The following is a 24,715-nucleotide window of genomic DNA, read 5'->3' as shown; positions in this document are numbered from 1 at the left end:
ATATATATATATAAGAACATATTACCGTTTAGAGATTTTAAGTTTGAATTTATGCTGGGCTAAGTGACACTATAGAGAACGTCCAACAGAACGTAATAGGACAAACAATTTTCTAAACGGTGGCATTTTTTCCAATGTGGCTTATAGCATTGCATCATAATCAAGTTGAGAAAAAAAGTACCTCTATATATGTTTCCGTTTTTAACAGGTAGCTACAAATGACTGGAACTATTGAGGAGTGTTATTTTTGTTTTTATTATTTTCTCTATATAATGTCACAGTAGTCGTTAAGGGCTACATATAGTAAGCGCCTTTCATCATGCCAGCTTGTGTCATTAGCGTTACATTTTGCTGACCAACTAATATAGTAACTGGATGTATGTGCCGAACTGTTCCAAACATCGATCTTATTATGTGAAATTACGCGACCCATATGATTAATGTTGAAATTTATCATTGAGCTTAACGACCACTTTAAGGTAGGAGCTCCTTCAAGCCTTGTTTCCTGACAGCGCCGATCTTTAGCTAACTTTTAACGCGTAAGTTAAGCGATCGTGAATTAGACCTAAATGGTTATATCAAACCTCGTCGAGCAGATCCTTACTGCTAACGACGCTGTTACCGTCGCTATATTGTTAGGAAATTTAATCGATTTTTCTGTTCAGTGGTTGTTGTCGCTTTGAATCTGCGTTATTCCGGACTGCCAGCTGAAATCCCAGCTTATTGGAGCTATCCACAGTGCTCAACGGTTATGTCAAACATCGGGCATTTTCTCCAACTAAATAGCCAGAAGCCCAATGTAGCGCCGGACACCACAGCAAGGCAGATATAGACGTTATACGTCATGAAGATCAGCATCAACAAATAGCCGAGCGTAATCTGTAATAACATCAAAAACAGGAAAACCATATATATAGTAGACCATTCACTTGCTGGGTGAAACTAATCAAGCTTCTCTGCAACTGCTATAATTAAACGTAAATAGAATATATATACGTATACACATAATGAGAACATACTTATCTCAGATGTATCTGTGAAGCGACAAGATTACCTGAAACCCGTATAGCATTGTCTGTACAAGATGACTAGGGTCCATAAGGGCTGAAGTCCATTGTCGGCTTTGACTAATCAACGAGGTTTTGCTGTCCCCGCGGGATCTTGATCGCAGACGCTCCCGAAAAGTTCTTAAGGCCTCAAATAGCATTGCCATTACGAACACTCCGACGCATGCGCCGACCATCTCTGGATAGAGACAAAAATGCAAAAGCACCGCTTGAAACAGAGATCAAAACCACTATATGTCGTAGAAAGATACTGCCTCACGCACGTTGTGAAGCTAAGATACGTGCCCGCTTTTGAAGTAAATACACTAAGCTTGATAACCGTTACGAAAAAATCAAGTTACCTAATCGATTAGAAGATCGATTAGATTCCTTTTTGCTTCCCATAGAGTCAGTTTAATTTCGGACATATTCCACATGGGCCGCCTCAGCGCACCCGTTGCAGAATATGGCCTGTTGATGGAAATATTGCAGTACAGTTCTGTAGAATTTAACAAAGCGCGTACCGCCAAAAAACAAAGAAGCTGTAGCGTCAGCAGAACGTTAGACATATAGACAGTAAAAGATAGCGATACGGTACAGGTAAAATGAGAAGCGACAGACCACGCATTGCTGTTATTCAGCGTCGAGTGGGACTGATGGATAAAATTGACTAACATCAAAGGACATCAGGATAAACATAGATATGCTATGATATATTTATATATGGCCAAGGCTTTCAAATGCGAAGATATAGGTAAGTAAGTACTTACCGTAATTACTTAATGATAAAAATAAGGATCAACCTTAAGCGCCGTTCGTGACAAACGGCAGTGGATGGCCAATAGGAGCTGTAGTTTTTGCTATACTAAAATACATCCCGCAAATTTGTAAAACGACAGAATTATTTTGATCTCTAGCCGAATGGGGCCGAATCTTACTTAAAGATATGTTTGTAAAAGTCTCAACGAAGCCGTCACTTACGTCTAGCATTGGTAATCTTCCAGTCGCTGAAAAGGATAGTGCTGTTTGTTGACGCGTAAAATGCCATATGCATCATATTCCACGTATGTGTGTCGCTAATGTTGTACGCATCGCCTGTCATCTGGCCGGCCGTTTCACGTCCCGTGTGGCCTGCGTGGGCCATCTTGAAGTAAAATAGATTATTAATGTCCGCGACGTTCTCTCATTAGATGGCTGGCCTGGTCCGATACGGGTAAAAGCGATTTCTTAACTAAAATCGATGTATTTTTCATATTATTTAACTACAATACGAACAGTATCTTACGTGTTTTCATGTCGTAGTACATAGACGCCATGCGTTAGACTGACTGGGGTCACTTACGCTTGTTTGCTCAATATTAATGTATATATCATCATCCTTTACAGCATCCTTTCTACTATTTTAGAATAAGAATTTTTACCATTTATATCATTTTTGTTAGGGAATTGTTTTCACATTGTTGCTGCCATTGGCCAGCAACATATGGTTTTACTTCACAGATAATAAGCGCAATCAATTTTCGCCTGCTTTCGTTTACCTTTTCTCTTGTCGTTGTCCGGGTTCTTAAAGCGTTACAATGTATCACAATAGGTACTATGGTTTTATCTTTGACCTCACCTTCAACTTTTCTCATATATCTGTATAATTCTGTTTGACCTTTTAGCTATACCTTTTAGTTTCAGCTCTGATCTCAGCTCGCGATCCCTACTATTTGCCAAAAGATCAGATGCTTTACAATTTGTGTGCACGTTTAGATTTTCTAAATATGACAGTGATATTCTAAGGTTTGTCTCTCAGTTAACGCGTTATTAGTGACAAGCAACGCAAAAGTAACAGAATGTTAATGTTAAATAGTCCAAAAAAAAGATTGCTCAGTCGGATCATTTGACTTCACTCTGAACCTTGTAACGACCTCAGAGTGATGTGTCAACCTCATGCTGACCCGTTCACTTCTAGCTGCATACGAAGTTTGAATAGACTGCTATAACTCGAATAATATACTTGAGTATTCGGTCCAACGAAAGATAATATTTTCCTAACTTTTTTTCTTTAATGCAACTTTGAATCCTAACTAGTAAGTATCGGTTTGCTCATAGGTATTATTAATTACACCATACATACATACATACATAATATAGCCATAATTATATAATACATTACTGACTGGTCAACGCAATGGTCTAATAGTCCGCTCGACGAGATACTTGACAGAAAGGATCAAAATCAACATGGTAATTTTACCGTCGGCCGTCTTCGTTACTCCTTTCGTGGTACCTATCCAATGAATTTTTCTTTTCCCCCCGTCACAATGACCATTTCACTGCAGCGAATTGACGGGTATTTGAGCGTAACTGAGCGAATGAATGATTACCAGGATGATGCCTAATGATTGCATATAATAAGCTACTGAAGTAGCGAAGTCAACAAGCTCGCTGACAGCACTAGCACTAGCACTAGTCAGAGCTCCGAACGGTGTTTCAGCACGTTGCAAGAACTATTCAGACGGGTCACAGCCGAGACGTGAGCGTAGTAGGAAGCTGGCTGGATTACTTGTCGTAATTTTTTTTATCTCGCACTGCTTGAAAAACCTGCTAGATCTGACGGAGCGGAAGCGCTAGGGTAAAGGATTGCTTTTCCGGCGCTAAACATCCCCATTCCTTTTTCCTGTTCCTGAACGATACCTATATGGGATGAGTCCTATAGGCAGTCTCTTTCTTTCGAGACTATGTAAGACCAGCAATATAGGGCTTCAATATATATATTACTGAAAATTACGGAAAGAAATCAACGAAACATATTGACAGTTTATAAGTTTATAAGTTGCTCGTGATGAAACACACGATTACTTCGTCGTTTTTGATAAAATGAATGAACACATGGTCTCCTAATCGGGCTTATTACTATTCTATAGTTAACCATCCATCTGCTTAAAACACCTACTTCAAGGTTATGTACCTCAACTATGATGATTGATACATGAATACAAGTAGACATGGCATAACTTGAATCGACCTATAGCGGCATAATAAGAAAATATTAGGTGATTCAACTTGCCCTAGGACATTGTGTATTATTGTCCTGATGCTTCGATTATAAGCCTGGATCAATTTTGCGTCAAAAACGAGATTGCCTCAAGTTGCTAATTTGCTTTGTTAAAAAGTAAGTTAAAGCAGTATTTTTTATTTCTATAGAAGTAGTGGCAGCAGCGGTAAATTGTACCTTCTATATGGTATCACGGAATTTTGCCTGTGATAATTACTTGGATTAGTAGTTAAGCTCTTTCGACAAAATTCGAACAAGATTGGATTGTTATTGTGGAAAAGCATGCTAACTAATTTCATTTAGATGATCATCTATTTGGGCTAAGCATATGTAAACGAAGCCCGGAAGAGCTGATCAAGTTCCTTGAAAAGTCAATACGTAACTTTATCAACAGCGAAGTTTTTTTTCGCGTATTTAATGGTTTCAAATGGACTTTTCTCGCTTCCATTTCACATTGTAATTGCATTATCGTGTGGTTAACGAAATTTTACCTATACGAATTTTAGTTTTTTCTTAATAGCGTCGAAAAGGTGCTGCAGCGACCCAGTATACTTATGTCGTGCAAAGTGAAAAGCCTATAACAAGGTGGACTCGCAGACGTCGGTTTGATAAGTTCAAAGGTTGAATCGTGAGGAGGCAAAGCACTCCGCTACCACACAGTTTGTTACTAAAGTTCGCATGAAACATTACGCTTCTTTTTTTTTTTTATTTTTTTGTTAAATATAAGGACATCCGTTACCTTACGAACAGGCTAGTACACGCTACGCATATACTAGAACTAGCAAAAACAGGCCTCGACGGTCAAATAGGCCAAGGAATGATTCAGGGAAGCTTGAAGAAGTAGAATTCTCTACTACGGGAACAGTAATATTCAATATAATATATATTTAGCAATATTGAATTGTGAATAAAATAAATTATAGGCTTAAGACCGCATCCCTCTACAGTTCCAGAGTTTGAATGCTGCCTAACTTCTGATCGATTTCTGTTCGAGACGTTAGGAGTTCAGTCAATAACATAATAAAGACTTTAAATTTAGTTTTTACTTACAGGTGAAGTGTATGACAAGGGGTATTCTTGAGGGGGGGGGGGGGTAATGTACGTGTTTTAAATGAGCCTCATCGTTAGCTTCTTTAGACGAGTTCACCGGCTATAATCACACAAACAAGTTCTCCAAGTTTTCAATGGATGCATTGTCTGACAGTTAGTAATAGTAACCTGTGCTATCGTTGTTAGCTTAGTGAACACTGGCTATGAATTATACAATGGATATATTCGAGGAAGGCTTAAATGTGAAGGAAGAGGTGGTGCGTATCAGACTAAACGTAAAAAACCGCCGTCATATGAACACGGCGGCTGACATCACTTCTAGTACGACTACTGCATCGATCGTTGCTGCCAGTACCACGGCTACCGTGGCTGTCACATGGGCGGTTTATCGCTGCAAAACAATCGCCCTTGAACTAGCCAACGAAAGTCGCTGTTGTTACTGTTGCAGCACCGCCATACTGAAAAAAGACGTTTGCTATAGTCAGTAGTGTTCCAGTGGACGGACGCTTGGCACAACGTAAACAGTGAGAACAACGATTCGCGCAGCATGTCAGTACGTACATGCACCATTTGATACGTTTTCGCATCTGCATGATGGAACTATTAGCGACAGAAGGCGCACAAGCGTTCATCAGTTATCACTAGTTCGCCCTCGTCCAAGTTTAACGACGGCAAGATAAGTGCGTGCCGCCGTCATCGTCGTCACAATCCGAAGTGCGTCTACAAAATCGACATCAGTAGTAATCGTGACGAATGCCCCTCGCCGCAATCGATAGCTGTACAACCTGTTGCAGCGGCTCGACGCGAACATAATCGATTCCGTTGACTGACAAGCGATGAAGGGTGTTGCTTATTTGATAAAACATTTAGCATGTATAAGGCCAAGCGTACTTCGCGTGCTCGTGGCTAATCAGAGGAACACCTATAGAAAGGTACAGCTATATACTGTTGTGCAGAATTATAATAACGATCATGACAACGTTCTTACATATGACACATTAAATAGAACAATTTAAAAATTTAAGTGTACAACATACTTGTTTCTCTATGTAGCAAATATATTCGGACAGGATTTACTTCACGGACGGTTTTGAGCGGTGGAGGTTTTCGAAGAGACAGTAAGTGAAGTACATTCAGATGCATGCTAATGAAAAATTCTATAAAATTATATTTCAAACGTGCTTTAGTTTGTCCAAAATTTGACCCACTACTACTTTTTATGCTGCACTTGAATGTAAGTGGCTAAGCACAACAGGCGAGTGAACAGGGGTCGAGACTCTTGAACGGCTTGAATTGACGCACGTTTCCGAAAAAATATGGCGTTTTGATCAGGTACTAAGGAACCCAAATGTTGACCCAATTCTCGGTTATTGGTAGAATATTATAAAAAAATGTTGGCAGTCATCCAGTAATATGTGCTTGGCTATAGACACTTCTGACAAGAGAACGCATTATTTAACGGGAATGTACTGCGACGTAAAACTCAGGCGATCAAATCATAGTCTTCTTTACTTCACGAAGAACACAGTTTTTAAATGTTCATGTTATTCAGATACTCATTGTAATAAGAATTGTAAATGTATTGCGTTTTAGCCAAAAACAATTGATTCTTCAATGTCGTTGTCCGAATGGCTGTCACAAGTCCAAACGTGCGGACATTGCATAGTCGCAATACACCATCGAGGCAGAATAAAAAAAAAGTTCTTTTTACAAAATTCTACGATTTTCTACAGTAGATCAACAAATTCTGCCCAATGCTCATAGGCAAGTTGTACATACGTACCATATTGCTTTATCATCATTAATAATCTAACTAGCTAACGACGTTGGTCTGTCTGTTAAAAACATTTCCAACCGGTCCTGCGGGGAATGTTTTGCCAGCACGTTTCTTATTGGCATCTATACAAGAGTGCTTACCTGCGCACCTTGACGGTATCCTCTGGGTTAGATATAGAGCCCATCTGCAGCTATGCTGCCCATTAACAAAAGAAGCGTCCTCTACGTTACGAGAATAACATTTTAAGTTATATAACAACTTTTACGGCCCGTGCCGCCGGGCCGCTTCGCTTCTAACTTGGTTTTAATTATACTTACGAACATAAACTTAACTTAAGCAAAGACTCAAGTTCACATCAGACGTCCTGAATAAATAGAATCAAGGATCGATGCGTAGCATAGGCAGGCGCTTTTAAGCAATGATCAGACTGCAGCATCCCCATGAACCATCAGGCAACGTAATCTATGCGAACGGTGGCAACCCATTACAACTCGCGGACGGAATCACTTACGCCACCTGCACTAACACCATTAGGAAACGCTGTTCTATCGTTAAGCGTTTATTCATGTCTATCTAGCGATCTGGCGGCAGAGGGTCCGCTATGCAGGAACCTACTTCTAAAAAATGTGATCAGATAGCGAGCTATTATATAGATGTGGAGATTTCCCGTTTGCGATGCTTGACAAACCCGCACGCATTGATAATGCCATCTCGAATAACCATTTAATCATTCGTAGGGTAGTTCAGGTTCTGCTTTAGATCCATTTATAGCTATTCTTTTCGCTAAGACCGTTTCCGCATTTTCAATTCCGTGAAAATAGACTGCAAGCGCTTGTTTTGCCGAGACTTCGTTTTTATGAAACAAATCGTCCCCTAACACAAGCGATCACGACACTGGAATTAAACAAGCTAACGTTTAACATAGCCGTAATATATATGGTCTTTCTGCAAATGTCCACAAAGTGAAGTGTTTTTTTTGGAACTTGACAGTGCTTCATTGGTCTACCAAGCGGCTCAATCAGTTATTTACTCATCCGCAAGGTGCTTTGACCTTATATTAATATCAATAGCTTAGGCTGGATTAGTCATTTCCTTACGCTTCCTATTTAGTTTTCGAAGCAGGTGTTACTCCTGAGATCTACTTCTGTTCTTTTATAGATATCTTCGTGAAGCGATACTTGCATATGCTATTGTGATTTGGGTCTTCTCTCCAATGGCCATGGAATTATTAGGACTATTTTACAGTTACGTACGCTGCGATACCGTTGTCTGATGCATAAATCATCCATCACGAACACAATAAAGTCTTATCCATACCGTGGAAGTGACCATAGGACACTGCTAGCTCAGTCAACTGGACGCAGGGTCCGCGTGGATGATTTTCAACACAGATATAACTAGCCTACATTACCGTCCATAGAAAAGCCGTTAGACATTTCGTTCACCTATACTAAGTACCGCTTGCGGCAGTTCGGTCTTGATACTTATTTTCTTATATGCTCCCTAGATCACATGGGACTGTCATGAAATTCTTTGTCTTAACCCCCCAATTGGGTTGCGTAAGTGGAACTAATACCTCATATATTGCACCTTCTAGCAACCGATGGGATTCGCATAAACTTCCTCCAAATACGGCACTTCATGCGAACCCAATCGGTTGCTAGAAGGTACAATATATGAGGTATTAGTTTCACCTGCGCGTTAGAAATCAAACGATAAACGCAATATAGTTCTAATATAAGTGGGCGATGTGCTTACTTGATCATAACTCAACCGCTGATGATAGCGTTTAGGATGTATGTAGGTTACCAACATTTTATTATGTAGCATTCTTCTCATGCAGGAAAACTTCGCTTTGAGCAACAGGGATTCTACTCCATTTTTGTATCGGCTTCGTACTTTATCCGTCGTTAAACCGTCACATTTATCAACTCTGAAACACCACTGAAGTTTGAAACCCAGACTCGGTAGGAACCAATCGTTGAACACTGAACACTGATCGTTTCGCCAATTTTCTTCTAAATCTCCATAGTTCCTGATACTGTCCAAAATATCTCATCAACGGCCTGTCGTTCCCTGTATTTAGGCAACCATTATATGCAGGTGTCTCGTGTACTGTGTATCAGGCGAGAGGCGCGGAACATAAGTCTTAACTAGTATTCCTTAGATGCCCTATATACGCATATGGTAGATATTTCATGGAATTTTCGTTTTCTATCATTTTCATACACGTCACAGCACAATGTATACAATGGATAATCTATCTTGTACACAATAGGCTTTAGTCAAAATCAACAATGCTTCAGGGCCACTGAAACATTACGCAAAAGTTTTGATGGACGAGCAGTATGAGAAGCGGATAGCTTCGACGGTTCGGCACCAGTGAATACGACGTCAACGACCGATCAAAGCTCGATAAAGTTCACCGCCGATCTTGTCTTAGCGCATCAAGCGAAACACCTTGCGACCCACGAGAGTCTTAAAACTGTCATAGAGAATGTATAGAAGTTGTTGCTGTTTTTTTCATTTGGCGATAAGCCAGGTCTGAGTAAGTTATACAAGCTCTGAAAAAAAAAAAAAGCTTACAATGAACTGTCTCGTGTTTTGTGCGGAAAGACGTGGAATCGACATTAAGTTTCAGTCGTACTATCTCACGATAAATAACTGTAGCAAAATGAAATAACAGGTACTGATTTTTTGTGGATAAGAACTTCTCTTTTTCTCGAAGCGGTTAGACTAAGAAAGTTAAGTTAGAAGGCGTAAACTGTAATGTCGTGTTCGTTTAGGAGGTATACGTACGGGATATGCTATTTGCATCTGACGAAAAAAGGCCCGAAATACGTGTTACCATTTGCTCATTTAAGGAAACTATAGAAATCACTCGTGAAAAACTTTTTCCCCTTCTATTATAGAATCCGTTAGCAGGAGACTTGGATATTCCGCGTGTATGAAACGATCTATAATTATTGTAAAATGCCTTAGAAGCCCGCGAATCGATTCCCAAGTTGAGTATGTAACAATTAATACCGAGACGAAAATAACTCGTACAGAGAACGCATTAATTTAATTTGATGATTTTCTCTCTCTTTTTTTTTTTTTTTTGTAGGTAACTTACCGAATAGTCGACGTTTTATGTACGGTAAATATTGCTTAAGACGTTTAGTTTCCAGAGCGACTAGAACTTCTAATTTAGTTTCTGTGACTATCCAGACACGATAATAGATTAGCATATAATAGATAGGCAACAAACATGAACTAAAGACGTCTTTTGGGCATCTGAACAAAAACATGGGTCAGGTTGGTCAATGTGGCTCGGAGCTTCTGCATACAGCGTAATGGTATAGCGGTCGAGAACTTCGATAGTGTATGTATATTCGGCCACCTCCTAACGCTGTTCGACAGCAGGCGAAGATTCAGTCCTATGTATCATTTACATGCTGACACAGCTCAGCAGCATCACGGTCGCCAACATCGTGGCCGTAACGTGCAAAAACAATTAAGACAATACTTCAAATGAAAATGATGGTATTTCACTCAGCCCTCGTTTCGGTGCGGATAGATATCTTGAGGTATACGACGCTCAGTAACATCCTCGGTATTTTAGAGTGTTTGAAATCTAGTCGATAATACCTATCTGGCACGCTAAACTTAATGTCTATACGTGAACGCTGGAAAGCTAAAATTGTAATGGTGGGACGCTTATTATAAGTACGTTTACGATTTACTAAATTCGTTAGTAAGCGGAGAGTTGCTAAAGCGCATGAAGCCAGAATGAATTATCAAGCTCCGGCAGGTGCATTAGATAACCCATCCAGGAAACTTTCTTACACCCAGCACCTGATTTAGATGGATTTTGTGTGAGTGATGAGATCATTAGATATGTTAAACAATGGCCCGGGATTTCATTTCACTTCGACATAAGCAAGTTACTCGTTCTTTACAAAACAATAACGAGAAAAATACAGCTAAGTAAACGCAGAATAAAGCGAAAATAGGACAACCAGTCTGTAAGACCTAGCAAAAAAAATTGGCTTGCACACAGCTGCTCACCGCATTTGCGACCCTGACCACAGTGTCACGCACTGCTGCAAAGCAAAATCAAGCTGAGATAATCATCTTTGCAAAACACGCTCCTTCAAATAGTTGTCGATTCCAACGATCGTACGTTTTCAGATCCGTCCGCTAGATGGGACCAGTGAAAACGTCAGATGGTATACAAGATGCTGCCGTACGAGGAATATCTATAACAATATCAAACGCACGAGACCTATTAGGAAGCACGTCAAGTAAATCACGTACGGGGTCGCCATAGATACGTTTCATTTCTACGCTTTTATATCCTCTTAGTTCGTCTGTCTAGTCATTAGCATCAGCCGTTACTCAAACGCCGAAGCTCCCTTACTATTGACAGCGTTCTGAATAATCCATCTCGGCACCGCTACTGTCACTTTACAATGTCCATATCTGTTTACTAGTAAGTATAGATCGCTTCGCATCGTATGGCTGAGTTGCAGGGTCTCGTTTGTGCTCGGAGATGATTGGAGAGAAGTATGCTTCATGTGAGGATACCCTGCGCGGAAGAAAAAGTCCAAGGAGATGCAACGGGCGTGTCGCAACTAACCAAAAAAAAGTGACGAGCATATGCTTATATTACCGAGTACGCAGCCAATTACTTAATGAATGCGAGACGAACATTTATTTGTAACAATTGAGAGAATTGATTAATTTACCTTGTCAATTGCGGTGAGTGGAAGGAGGCAGAGTGTTAATAGCCGTCCGGCTTTTTTTTTTAGCAGTGTTAGTTAATCCTCTACGAGCTAGCTAAATGTTTTAACACTTCTTCCGGCAACGCCATGCACAGTACTGTCCACTATTACGACACACGCATATGTCTCACAAAAGCTATTGTACAATATAAACGACACCTCTCCTTCACAATATAGTTGTTGTTATGTTACAACAATGACGGCAGCAGTAGCGAGACAAGCGACTTGAGTTTTATCGAAAGCACCAGGGCCAATAGTCTTCTCTACGACATACCGTCTGATTTTATTATATGCGTATGTGCTTGTGTAGATGCAGACAAACTAAGAATGCTTTTCTCACAGTTGCCTGAGCATCTGTCATAGGCTGCCCGCTTAGAATGATGCTTGCTTCCTGTGTCTATCATTGTAAGAGTATAGGCGCTACAGTGGGAAAGGGGTTCGCGCCGTGACGCCGTCCGACGCTAACGGCGCCTGGCGGCGATGGATACGCGACACTGCGAGGGAAACACCAAAGTAAACTGCAAGGGTAACGCAGACGCACACTTCACGCCGCACATTGGACATCAACACCGCCGCGAGACTTCACCACCGACCTGTGAGACGCGCACCAGTAATCGTCTGCGTGATCGAAATCTGCTGCAAGACCTCGGAATAGACGGAGGGAAGAGAACTTAATTCTTACCCAGTTGTGTCGATACCCCGGCCGGTCCGCAAGCTTTTGACCACAGAAGAAGCAGAAGTACGTTTATAACGAAGCGAATGTCATAATAATGAAACGTACTAATGCCCAACAATTGCATGGGGCTGGGCGAAGGTTGTCTGACAATTTAGCGTCTACACAATATGCTACGAAAAACAATTCGTTTTTAATATTTGCTATATTTTGGAGTTGTGGTCATCCGTCCTTTCAACAACTCTAACAGAGTGGACAGAAAATTCCAGAACTCTTAGTTCGAGTGGTTACGATATAAAGCTCATACAAAATATATCCATATTCTTGTGGAGGTCACGAATCGTAGCTAGAAATAGGACTCGTTAGAAACTTGCTAGAATAGAACCCGAGGTGGGACCATCGGCGGAATGGATTTCCTTTTCTTTTTAATTGAAACGTATGCAAATTCACACGAGATATATCTAATGCGTTTATAAGTTTCATTGTTCTGTCATGTTCCAAATAATACCAATGAAAAGAGGTTGCGGCCCACCATGACAAAATATGGCTACCACCCAATCGACAATAATAACTATTATATGATATTAGAAGAAACATTGTCCACGTTTCCGTTTCCACAATAATAATATAATAGATTCTGTGAGCTAATTTCAATTTGTAAGTTGCTCTATACAACTGTGCTTCTTAGAAACAGTTCATTACGGTCTCATCGATGCCATATATTAAATCTGCAGGCGGGATTAAATATATAACGGCGGCTAGAAAATTGTACCTTATTTAAATGGGTTCGAAATCGGAAACATGAGAAAGGATCTGTACGTGCTTGTGTTCCCAGGCTAGCCTAGGCTAAGATACTGACGCTAGTGATACTCATAGAACAATTTCAGCCGAATGTTTCAGCCCGCCATCTAATGCCACCGCCGCGCAATGGGATTAGCCGACCTGGGAATATGGTTTCATACAGATAGATTCCGTGATGTGGGGCAAGTTGTCCCGGCTTAAAGATCGGCAATCGTCCTGACAAGCGCACCGTGTAGGGATCAACCTGTTACTGCTACTTCAAAATGCATCGCAGAGTGATTTTCAATAGGTGAGCGGAACATCGTGTCAAAAATCATTGAACCGGCTTACAAAAGCTTCCTATGGTGCAGCGACGTCTTCCAGAGTTATACCAATTGTCACAATCACCTTTAAGTTAGAACTGTGATTCCCTCAACTTTTCGTTGTCTCTTCGTAATTTGGGAAAGCTACTTGTTCAATTACTTGTCTTTCTATGCGCTTTTAACTTAATTTCTAGCCCCTTGCCCTGAAACTCGTCTATATTCGAAGCTAGTGAACAGAACACTGCTAATATGTCTTCTGGGGCCGCATCCGCATATATCAATACAAGGCATTAGGACGGGAAAATGTAAGCACGGACACTCACGTGCCGGCGGAAGTTGAGGACGTATATATTGTTGGGGTAACCAGTATGAATAATGAGTGAATTTTCTTCCATATAGAAGTTCAGCTGCTGAGTAGCTAGGCGCCTTTCTCATCATATCATTCGGAACTTTGTTGGAAGAACAAGACGCATTGTCAATACACACCGCAGAGAAAATATATTGGTGAAAAAGGTCAGTTGGTAACACGTACTAAAGCCATGTTGAATAAAGATAAATCGTGATAAAGACGATCATTTACGCTGTACTTTGCAATTTGCAACAATAAAATTTCGATGAGATTTTGCTACTTTGTATTACCACAGAGTGGCAAGATCGAACAGAACGAGCAAACAATCCTCGAAGCACCGTATTCGTCTACTAACTATTTGCCTAATTTAAAAATTCTATTTTGGAATAATTATATTATATACATAGGGCGCCGTTTCATCCGCGCTCGATGGGCGACGTTCAATTGTGTACGATGTTATTATACCCTATCTAAAGTACTCTGCGTCTCTTTCTTTTTGGCTATATAGACCACCTTGATGATTTTTTTCATTCGTTTATATGTTTGCTCGTGAGATATTTATAGTGCAGATTCAACATGTTTACATGAGAAAGAATAGCTGCAATCCTCCATTGATCAACAAAAAAACTACACACACTTCAGGCCACCGTTTTTTTTTTTGTCACGTAAAACCGTTTATTCACTACCTAAGACCGTCATTTAGCTATCATTTGTTTAATGGGAATCGTCATAGTGACGATATAGAGTAAGCAAAACTGACACTCCTGATAAAAATGTTTCGAGAACCTCTGAAAAGCACGATGCTGTTTATGTACAAGCTTTAATATAATAAGAATATGCTCAATGGTATTTAGTAACGGTTGCAATTCATGGCTATGATTATGAAATTCTCTTGTCTATTCTGTATTTTAAACGAAGGAAAAATTGTATACACGTATATACATTTTTCTAGGTGTTATCAGCCTAGATAGGGACGGCTTAAAATAGTGGCCCACAAAAAACCCGATGTCTAAAAGGAGTCATGTTTTGGGCGTGGCGCACTGTCATGTTTTAACCTTAAATAACCACCCTAGAAACTATATGCCTAAAATTTTACCTGTTCGAACGTGTTATCACTAACGGCTACAGGTTAATCTATTGAAACTAAACACTGCGATGGAACGTCCTGCGTGATAAAGAGCTGTTTGGAACTAGGGTTGCTAAACACCAAATTAGAGAAACTGAAAAGTAAAAAGATAGGTTCAAGGGCGAACCCATTCCTTAATGGGCAGTTGTGTAGAGTCGTGTTAATTAAAGCGAGTAGCAACAGGCTGGACGTGAAACTGTGCAAGAAATCATAAATTTCGGTTTCGACAACAAACACTTACAAGCGTCTCATCTACCCGTCATCGATATTTTGGCAGTAACGACCGGATCGCTAAAAATTATTATAAAATATCACTATCCCTGGGTCTCGCTACTCTGTGTAAATATACCAATATGAGTGTTCATTGGCAGCCATAAGTGTCACCGAAGCAACGGGTCAATTACGGGAGTCTGGAATATATATTTTGAAGTTTTTTTACTATGTTGCCTCGCGAAAAGAGGTAACACAAAAGCGTCACGAGCGTTCTGACACCGAATTTGCTAGTTAGGAAGTAGCGTCTTGTGTTAGCCTGGCGGAGTAATGAATTTACTTTGCTATATAATCCAGCCATACCATGCTTTATGACTACATGATTTCTACATGTCCACTTATTCTACTAGGTTTTTAATATCTAGAACGAGCGAATTGTTCCAGCAAACTGGGATACTTTCCGTACGTGAAGCCAACGTAACGGCATCACGGAGTGCTGCGTAGAACTGATCAGGCAATCCGATCACTACGTAATTCTATGATGTATTTCATCTGAAGCTGTACAACACTATTCTCGCTTTAAATATACATGTTCTTGTTTAGAAGATTTCCTATTTTGCGAATCCAAAGACTGGATATGCTATACGTGCAATAGCTGGTCCGTAGTGGGTAATTTCCAACCTCTGCTCTAAAGCCGAACAGGCCTGACCATCAGCTATTAATTTAAGCGTATAGCTGAAATAGCTGAAATCTATATAGGTTGATGATGGCTAAATTTACAGGGAGCGGTGCTACCGTTCGTTTGAATTGTGCTTTATAGGTAGGCACTACTTCTATGATCTATATACTATTAGATTTATAGTGATCTTTCACGAATTGTTCATGTGCTACTTTCGAAGGAAGTAGCCAGGGCTTTTTTTCTTTGCCAATCTATTCAAACAAAAATAGCGTAGCGTTTAACAAAGTACGACATGTTGCTTTCACTCGTCAGTGCAGACGCTTCATCAACTGCATAGAAGGGTGGTTAACATCCCTGTAGTGGAACGGGTACCGAACTGTTTCTACCTGGCCCCGCTGTCGTTTCGTTTTGAATACGCTTGCTCTCATCAATTGACGTTCATTACTGGTTGTGCCCTAAGATGTTTTCAGGAAATCGTAGTTAGAAGCACCCTCCCAAGTTACTTTGACCCAGCCGAGAAAACGCAGCCTGATCATAGAAGAACCTGGGAAAAAATGAGAAAAATACCTTCGCTTCATGGGATTGGCTGATAACGTTAGCGGGGTAATGTGAGTGCTAGATAGACGAGTTTGTCAGTTATTGGGTAACTATGTAAGCAAGCATTTAGCTGGATTTAGCTGAAAAAGTTAGCTAGTAGGTGGGTAAAGCGTAAATGTTTAGCTTGGTGGCAGATGGTCATCTAACTAGAAAACACTGGGTTTGCTGCTCAAGCCAGCGCTCGATCTAATTTCTTCTTTGACATCTAACAGCTTTCGCGAATAACAATAGAATGATCCTAAGTATTTCCAGTTGCAAAAAAATGAATTCCGTATTTGTGAGTTAAGATCATTTCGAACGATCTGAAAGGGATCTACGCTGAAAATATTTACATCTGACTATTTCAGTGTTTGAACAAGGTAAAGACATTTACGAGATCTTATTCATACTGTTTTATTTCAATATTGTTGTCTTTCAACACAAGTAAGAAGAAAATTTGTTCCCAAGAAAGATAATGGCCATTACAAGCAGATGGGACCAAATCAAATATATTATATCCAATATTCTTCCTCCCCAACCGAAACACTGATATTCTTGTTGGCCCGCGAAATTAATTAGAGTCCTACAAAGGGTAATAGTCAGGTAAGAGGCGACACCTAATGATTTTCTACACATAAATAGAAAATCTTTTCAAGATTAAAATTGAAAGTTCATATTCTGTTAACGAGCTAACAGTACATTAGTTTAAGGTCCTGTCAGGTTTTCCGTCAGGGTACGGGTCGAAGCAGTTGGATAGCACGAAAGAGCCGGTGCTGCCTCAATGGCATCTCTACAAAGCAGGATAATCCTTACTGTGTTCTTCTTGAACATTTTGCTGCTCCATATTGGTTGACGGTCCACCAGTGGTAAATGGCCAGGAATAGGATAAACATTTAAACAGATCTATTTGGCTTCTAATACGTCTGCGCAGGCCACATTTCCCCTACTTTTCATTTGCCGCCATGTGAGATTACAGCGAGGGCGAGAAAAGAAGTGAACGCGCTGTCCAAGTTAGTCGAATACAAATGGGCTTAAAGGTAGAGGTCAAAAAGCCAAATAGGCACTAATCTTTTGTAGTTCAGGTCTGCATCTAACCAGTAGAGACGGGCATAAGTGGTACAGTTGGCAAAAGGTAACTTGGGCTTCTTTCCTCTCTATTGCCTACCCACAATCTCAAACCAGAGCTAGTGCTTATATCTATGTCTTTGATGTCTATCTCTAAACGTGTGCCGAACATCGCTAAGGGAATTCGAACTTTCGGAGAGTATCGCAATGCGATTTCACCAATTCTTCATTGAAAAGATGCATTTCTTGTTGCATAAATAGTAAAAGTCCAGAAATTTTTCGGATGCTATTAAATTACAGAATAATTAATCAGAACTTATCAGAAACAATATATTGCCAACCTTAAGATTTGTATGTACGTTAGACGAAATGCGTTTTGTTTGAACAATAATCGTTATAGCACTCTGACACTTATCATGCGTTCAAACGTTGAAATCTCCTTACATCATGGGCCATCCAAACTGGGGCTTTTTCTTATGAGTTTTTTGTAAAGCTATATTTTCAAGAAAAATAGATGTTCCAATACATTTTTCTCATATGCGCTCTAAACGTCATTCCCGACGGTTATGTCTTCTCAATATAATCACTGTTTGGCGTAACTACAACGGCGATTCGGGTTCTAAACCACTGAAAGGCTTGTTTTAGATGCCTTCTTCGATTTTCTTCGAACGCCTTCGTGGTAGCAATGATGAATCAGACGTTGTCATGTCAAGATTTGTTGGGCTCTCTTTTAACAACGCTCCGCATCAATAATAAACCCGGTACAAACTGCTTTCAGTGGAACCGGTTTCCGCTTCCTTGACAGAAACATATTCATTTGCGACGCGCTACGTTGTCAAATTGAAGGCGGCCCAAGAAGCTTGTCATCTCGCTGATGCGTCGCCCTGGGCGAGATATCGGACAATGGATCATCTTCAGTCAGCCGTCTTAATCCATCATTATGAGCTTGTTGTTTTATTTTAAATCACTGGTTTCCTTCTAGGACCAAAAACAGCATATGAAGGCATGCCCACTACGGCAAACTGCCCACCAAAGCTTAGCTCAAGCAGATGCTACTAAAAACGCTTGGACTTTTGATACATACTGTAACAGCCGTTTTGGAGAGGAGAATATCACTTGTAAGTTAAACCGCCCGGACGCGCTCTAACAATTAGCCTTTCTGAGACTTTTTGCGTCTTTTAAACTTTTTGGAGCTTTTCGTTTGATTGAAACTTAATCCCGCTGGACCTTTGTGTATCGCGCATAGCTGAGTGACGCCTAGCGAGCTTACACTTAATGCATCGTTAAAGTTAATCGTTAATGAAGGAACGGACATTAGAGTACTTTAGTTTGTATTCTGAGTGAATGAATGAAAATTGTAATCAAGGTGGATAACGTATTGACGAGATATAGAAACCGTTGAGGATGACTCTTTCAGTACATCCAAAAAAATCGTGAAAAATCTACTTTTGCTTTTAGATTCTCTTTAATGGGCATCCCATAGAAAAAAAAAAAGATGGATTACCCGGTGTGCTTTTTCTCTGTCCACTAAAACATGCAGCAAACAGGGCAAACATTTGAAATATATTAATACAAATACACCTACAATATAGTCGTCTCGACATTATAAACCTGATTCATCTCGGGAATTCGCTGGATTCCGTATACACGAGACAATTTCGTCTTCCATATACCCTATAGCCTGCATCTGCTCTCAGAGGTACCTTCTGCACAACTTTGCACGGCATTTACAATGTAAAGCAACTAAATTAAGACGAAATTTACTGTACAGTCTTTATGGTGATACCTTTTCAGCCAAAAAACAAAAAGCTAATTGCTTTCACTACTCAAGCCAACGCGTCTCTGACATGGTATTTCATCGAATGTAACGTGTCTCACTTCGGTAACCTTCCTAATTAATGTCTAACGGGGCAAACAAGTACCGAAAAAGCATAACACTCATAAGTAGGAATTTTTCAGTGCCAGTCGCAACAGACGCGATATCGGCTTAACGTACTCAGTCCTTAACGCCTTCTAATTGTTGTTGGACAACTTACTACTCTGTGCTAGCAAAAGTGGTGCCAGTTTGGCTGCCGTATGTCCTGAATGCGATAAAATTTAGTTGTTAATAGTTGGGAGATAAACAATTTCAGAAACCGTTGTACGTTGATGCAAGTATCATAGTGCGACGTACCGCCCTACCTATATAGCTGTGTTGAAATTTAAATTCTCTTCCTTGAAATAACGATTTAAATGCTAGTTCTATTAAGAAGCACAACAGAGATGGTCTGGGGGCGTGCAGGGTGGGCGTATCCAAAATCGAAGTAAATAAACGCAGATTTATTTTCAGCTTTATTGGATTTACTGTTCTTAAGGCAAAGTATTTTTTCGACAGTCAGTATCCTGTGAATAACACGCTTTAGGCCATAGGACTCTTGAAGTGGTCTATTTACCTCATTTTCGATTCCAGCTAGATACTGGATGGCGATACAAAGCTAATAATACCCGTAGGGATGAAGTTCCTTCACTTTCAAAAGTAGATAGAACAGAAGCTGCCCGTTTAGTAGAATTTTACCTCCTATTTATAATATGAATTATTTGAGTACGAAGACAAGGTAGTTGAGTGTGTTAACCAGTAAACCAATAAATAAACAAATATGCTTTGAAAACGGATTCTTTTGTACGTTTTAGACCGTATCAACACGTCCGCACTATGGGAAGCAGGTTTTCGTTGGCGAATATTCCACCGTTAGATGGCAGTGTGGCTATAAGGGCCTAGTTTGTTTCGAACTCTCCCTCTCGACCCTCTCTTATACCACGAACCAGGCATTACCGCCGTCAACGGCTCAACTCTTTAGGCGAGTTGTCTGCTGTGAGTTGAGTTCGTAATGACGTAACGTACAAAGAAACGGCGTCGCCCGGGACTCAAACCTGAAACGAAAATGAGGCATTGATTTTATCCAATCTTTCCCGGACTATTTTTATTCTCTCAAATGCGCTTTTTTTGTTTCATAAACTTTTCGTTTTTAGAAAGGCTTATCTTGGCCCCGTTAGCTAGATCAAGCCATTTTTCCGTATAAGCACCACAACTGTTTCAATATGCTGTTCACGGCAAAATAGTTTCTTTCATAAGCATTGTAACCGTAGAAACGTTGCCGACCAAGATGTTTCACTCATTTGTCAGTGGGCATAATCATAATTCGTAAAATATAGACCCCTACTAAGGTTCGCAGGGTTTTACAAACCCATAAGAAGTCCTAAGCCTAACGTGAGCGGTCAGCATACCCGCATGTGGGAGCTAGTCTTAATTTCGTTCTTCTCTCGTGCGGTTTTTGCCAGGGAAGCTAAGAAGCTTTCTATCCAATCCTAATGGAATCCTGATTACAACACGAGACAGACGTCTCGTGTTTTTTTTTTTTTTCATTTTTGTTTTTTTTTTTCATTTTTTTTTTTCAACATTTTCACTAATGGTTTTTGCGAACTCATGTTTATGTGGTGGTTACTAAGTCTAACTATTGTGCATTCTCTGCATTCAGTATCTTCGTAATGTAACGATTTAGTGTCGTCTACAAAGAACCACGTCGCGCTCAACTTAGTTTTGGTTACCCTGCTTTACGTTAATTGAGAATCACAGCTATTTTTTCGAGGACCTAGCGTCCAGGCTAGCATCGTGGCGGGTCGGTCGTGCCTGCTCGATGACGACAGCGACAGTTGCTGCCCAAACGCGTCTGCCCACGACCCGGCCCATCAACTTGTTCCAACGTACTCTATTTTTTCTGCTACATTTTCGTTGATGTAATTTTAATGTGTGCATGTACATGCATATGTCCTTTCCACTGCTAGCGAGAGAAATCATACAAGTGTAATAGCAAGATGAACATGAATCAGTTGTCCATATATGCTCGAAACAGTGTGCAAATGCAACTACCTGCTCTCAATCTCTATCTTTTTTTTTATTATAGCAATACTACTACTGAGCAACGACGATAGTTAACGAAATGACCTGGAGCAGGTTAGGCTAGGCGACCAAGTTTACCTAGGGCGTCGAATTATACCAACTAATTCATCTACGGAACATTGGGTCCGGATCACAATTTAGCAGAGTAACTACGGTTATAGTCATAGAGTTTCAAAATATAAGGAACGCTTCAAGGTTAACAGATAGGACAGCTGCTCTCAGAACGATTGTCGCACAGGACTGGATAGAATAGTTTTCTCCAAAGCGGAATTAAGAGCGTACGCGTGTGGTGTAACGCGTTTGCCAAACAATAGATTCTCGATGGTATTTGCTTGAGTATATCGATCAGTCAGATTGTCCACAGTTGGATGCCGACAACCTGACCTGCTGACAGATCAATTAATACCATCGATTATCGATCACTGCGCACTGATGATAAAATTGCTCATACCGTTTGAATGAAGAATGATGATGACATGAAGACTAACAACGTTCAACTTCGATTGCTGTTAACGAAGAATTTAACTTGCATGTGTAAAGTTAAGGTTAGACGCAGCCCTATCAACTATGAATCGTTAAAAGTCGTCGTTTTCAGTCGTGCGTACTGATATTAGGGTTGCGTATTTGGTCATTTTTTTTCATTGTTTTTATGATCAGTTCCAGAAGCTACACTGTCTCGAAAGCCTCTGGGGCGTGAATCTTCACCACTGGGTTACAGTTTCTTTTTTACGAATCGGTGAAATCTTCGACTGCAGAATTAGTATATTTCAGCATGCTTTTTGCCACAAGGTCTTCTCTGTTTCTGCGAGGATGGGAGAATAGAAACGCCATAGGCTACTAGGATGGATGTAACTTTTCGGCTAGCATATTATTAAGTACACATGTTTCATATAGGCTGTTCTGAAAGAATAAATAAAACAAATGGTTAAAAAATTTTTCAGGTTCAGACAAATGTGCCCACACCGCACCGTGACGTATAACGAAGCGAAGAAGCTTGAAGTACATTAAAATACTTCTGTATACAACCAATTAGCAAATGATTGATTCTGGCGTCCATCGTCGTCTGATTCTCAGAAAGAAGAACCTGTTATTATCTTTTTCGTAACGAGATTTTATTTAGAGCTTATTAAAAAACTTGCATATTTCATACGGTATTGTACCATATTGCCATCAACGCACATCCAGTACATAAACAGGGTACGTATTACAATAACATCAGTATAATAGCGATGCCAGCAATCATGTAATGCCTTTCATTATTGCTTTTTTTTTTTTTTTTTTTTTTAGCCGTTTCGAAATAATGCTCAAAAGAAGCAAAAGCAAGAAACCATATCAGCTTAAAGGAAGACTATAGCTGGAGACAGCTTAATATTACAAATTTGATTTTAAATTAAGTGCTACTATTTCTTCGGTATTCAATTAATTTTTACTACGTGTTCGATGAACCATCAGTCACTGACTAACGCTAAAATTCCTGCGGGGCGTTGAACATAAGAAGAGAACTGTTTTTGAGAATTGCTGCGAATGGCCTTCTCGTATAACGTTCCCCCCTTACTTCCTCCTAATTCAAATATGGGCAATTTTCTATCTCGATTTAAACATATGCCTCTTAACTTACTTCCGGTGGGCACCTGCACGGAACGAGACATTCGAGACGTAGAATCCGTTTGGGCCATCGCGTTAAGTTAGGTTTTTCTAGTCCAGTGACATGTCCGCTCTCCACATATCGAGTCGAAGATACAATTAAGGATAGGCGCAGCCCAAAGCTTGTTCCACCCACAGGGAAGCAATCGGGGTAGTGTCGTAGCTTTGTCACAAAGAGGAACACCAACTGCTAGCGCAGCTGTTTTTTTCCCTTGGACGAACAAAGACAACTTGCGTGTCACTTGCTTCGATGTCAACCCTACCTAGTCCTGGATTAATTAGAAGTATAAATCCTTCGTCGTTTTCTCCGTCAGTTCTGTCATCAGCTCCACGTAGAGGCTGTTGACGGGCCGCATCACCAGCAGCTTCCGCCGCGAGCTTACGACCGTGCCCGTCATGTAATTTCCTTAGTTAGAATTGCTGCTCGATAGCATAGTGATCCCCGCGCGCGAGGTCTAATCGTGCGCCCACTTCCAACAATGGCGTAATTAAGCTTTTCATATCGAGACTTACGTCGGCCACATGGCTGAGCATGAGGCTGGCCGCCATTGGTGGGGCATTCAGAAACTGTTTTCGTACTTCGTCCACGACAAAAATTAGCGCTTTCATCTAGAGTGCCCAGTTTGTGGAAAATTTCGAGCATTTTCAGCCAACAAGGTCGCGAGGTTAGAATGAAGCGACCGACAGATATTTGAAACGTATCATTAAAGTATTCTCGTGTCATACGGCGTTAGGCGAAAGAAAACAAATGTTCCCTTTCGAATGTGGGCTCGATTATTGAATACCGTCCGATCTGCGCCAACCCGCTCAGAAAGAGCGTAGCATTTTTTCATGAAGTTAATAATACGACCCTCATCAATGTCTAGCTCGAGGGTTTTAATGTCTTCCATACTTGAGAACAGTTGCTCCGGCTCTATTCTCCATTCAATGCCATGTGCGTCCCGAGTCTCCTGAGCCCTGCGAAAAAACGAAAGGCCTTCAGGCTGAAAAGGCAAGATGCGTCTTCGCTGCAGATAACCCACTTCGAGAAGTTCCAGTTCCGTAGCTGCTTGCTTAGGCGTGCGCAGCGTTCCCGTGACAAACAGCCCCATTGCCGACCATTCCCCAACCTGCCGCTAAAAGAAGTGGGCTCCCAAAAAATTGTTGCCAATATATGGTACTTCAGCCTCAAACATCGACCAAACCTGCACAGACAACGTAGCGGTGTTATGTTGATAAAGGTTATTGCACATATCTCGCACGGTGGCATCCTGAACGGACAGACAGTGTTAAACTAAGATTTCCAACACGTCTTGTATCGTATTTTCGCTTAGGCTATGTTTCATATTTTCCCATAGTCTCGGCACGAGCCCTATAGGCTTTGCAAGGTATTTAGCTAAAGAGACCAGCTCCAGGCCTATGGCTTGAATAATACAGCAGCTATGGCCTCCATTGTTAGGCTCAGCATGCATCTTTTCGATGATAAACCTGACCAGTACTAGATCTTTATGGCATATTGCCTAGTATAGCAAATTTTGCCCAATTGGCTCCTCAGGATAACCTCGTCGTTCATTGAGATATTTTTACCGAATTAGCGGCTTCGGTCTATTTAGGAGCATGTTGCGATAACGGTTTTTCAGCAGATTTCAGCATGTCATCGCGACGGAGGGTAGCCAGAGTTTCAGCCTGATT

The 24,715-nt window shown here is 40.6% G+C and overlaps 2 protein-coding genes across 7 annotated transcripts in view; one reads left to right on the top strand and one right to left on the bottom strand.

Annotated features, from left to right (window-relative positions):
• LOC111269234 (phospholipase A2 large subunit) overlaps positions 1 to 24,715 on the top strand; it is a 34,297-nt gene that overhangs the window by 1,747 nt on the left and 7,835 nt on the right. The window lies entirely within an intron of this gene.
• Positions 232 to 12,074, bottom strand: LOC111269235 (high affinity copper uptake protein 1). Of its 6 annotated transcripts, none has more exons than XM_086972011.1 (5): positions 11,647 to 12,074; positions 10,967 to 11,157; positions 2,028 to 2,277; positions 1,055 to 1,245; positions 232 to 879 (listed from the first exon to the last, which is right to left on the bottom strand). In XM_086972011.1, the coding sequence occupies exons 3-5, from the start codon at positions 2,188 to 2,190 to the stop codon at positions 730 to 732; spliced, it is 504 nt and encodes a 167-aa protein (XP_086828137.1). In that variant the 5' UTR covers positions 2,191 to 2,277; positions 10,967 to 11,157; positions 11,647 to 12,074; the 3' UTR covers positions 232 to 729. The 6 variants fall into 6 exon arrangements, with proteins under 6 accessions (XP_086828137.1, XP_022704419.1, XP_022704420.1 ...); XM_022848684.1 differs by having other exon boundaries at positions 2,028 to 2,190; positions 11,647 to 12,073; XM_022848685.1 differs by lacking the exon at positions 10,967 to 11,157 and having other exon boundaries at positions 2,028 to 2,190; positions 11,647 to 12,073.

The sequence above is a fragment of the Varroa jacobsoni genome, unplaced genomic scaffold (assembly GCF_002532875.2).
Source record: "Varroa jacobsoni isolate VJ856 unplaced genomic scaffold, vjacob_1.0 scaffold_1366, whole genome shotgun sequence".
Lineage (NCBI taxonomy): Eukaryota > Metazoa > Arthropoda > Arachnida > Mesostigmata > Varroidae > Varroa > Varroa jacobsoni.
This window is presented reverse-complemented; position numbering and strand designations above follow the sequence as displayed.

Bases quoted from the DNA above. Each gene is read 5' to 3' on its own strand.
- LOC111269235 (XM_086972011.1), bottom strand. From the start codon at position 2,190: ATGGCCCACGCAGGCCACACGGGACGTGAAACGGCCGGCCAGATGACA. The intron at 1,246-2,027 runs GTAAGTGACGGC...GTCTCTATCCAG, and splicing joins GAAGATTACCAATGCTAGAC to AGATGGTCGGCGCATGCGTC. The intron at 880-1,054 runs GTAATCTTGTCG...ATGTTATTACAG, and splicing joins CAATGCTATACGGGTTTCAG to ATTACGCTCGGCTATTTGTT.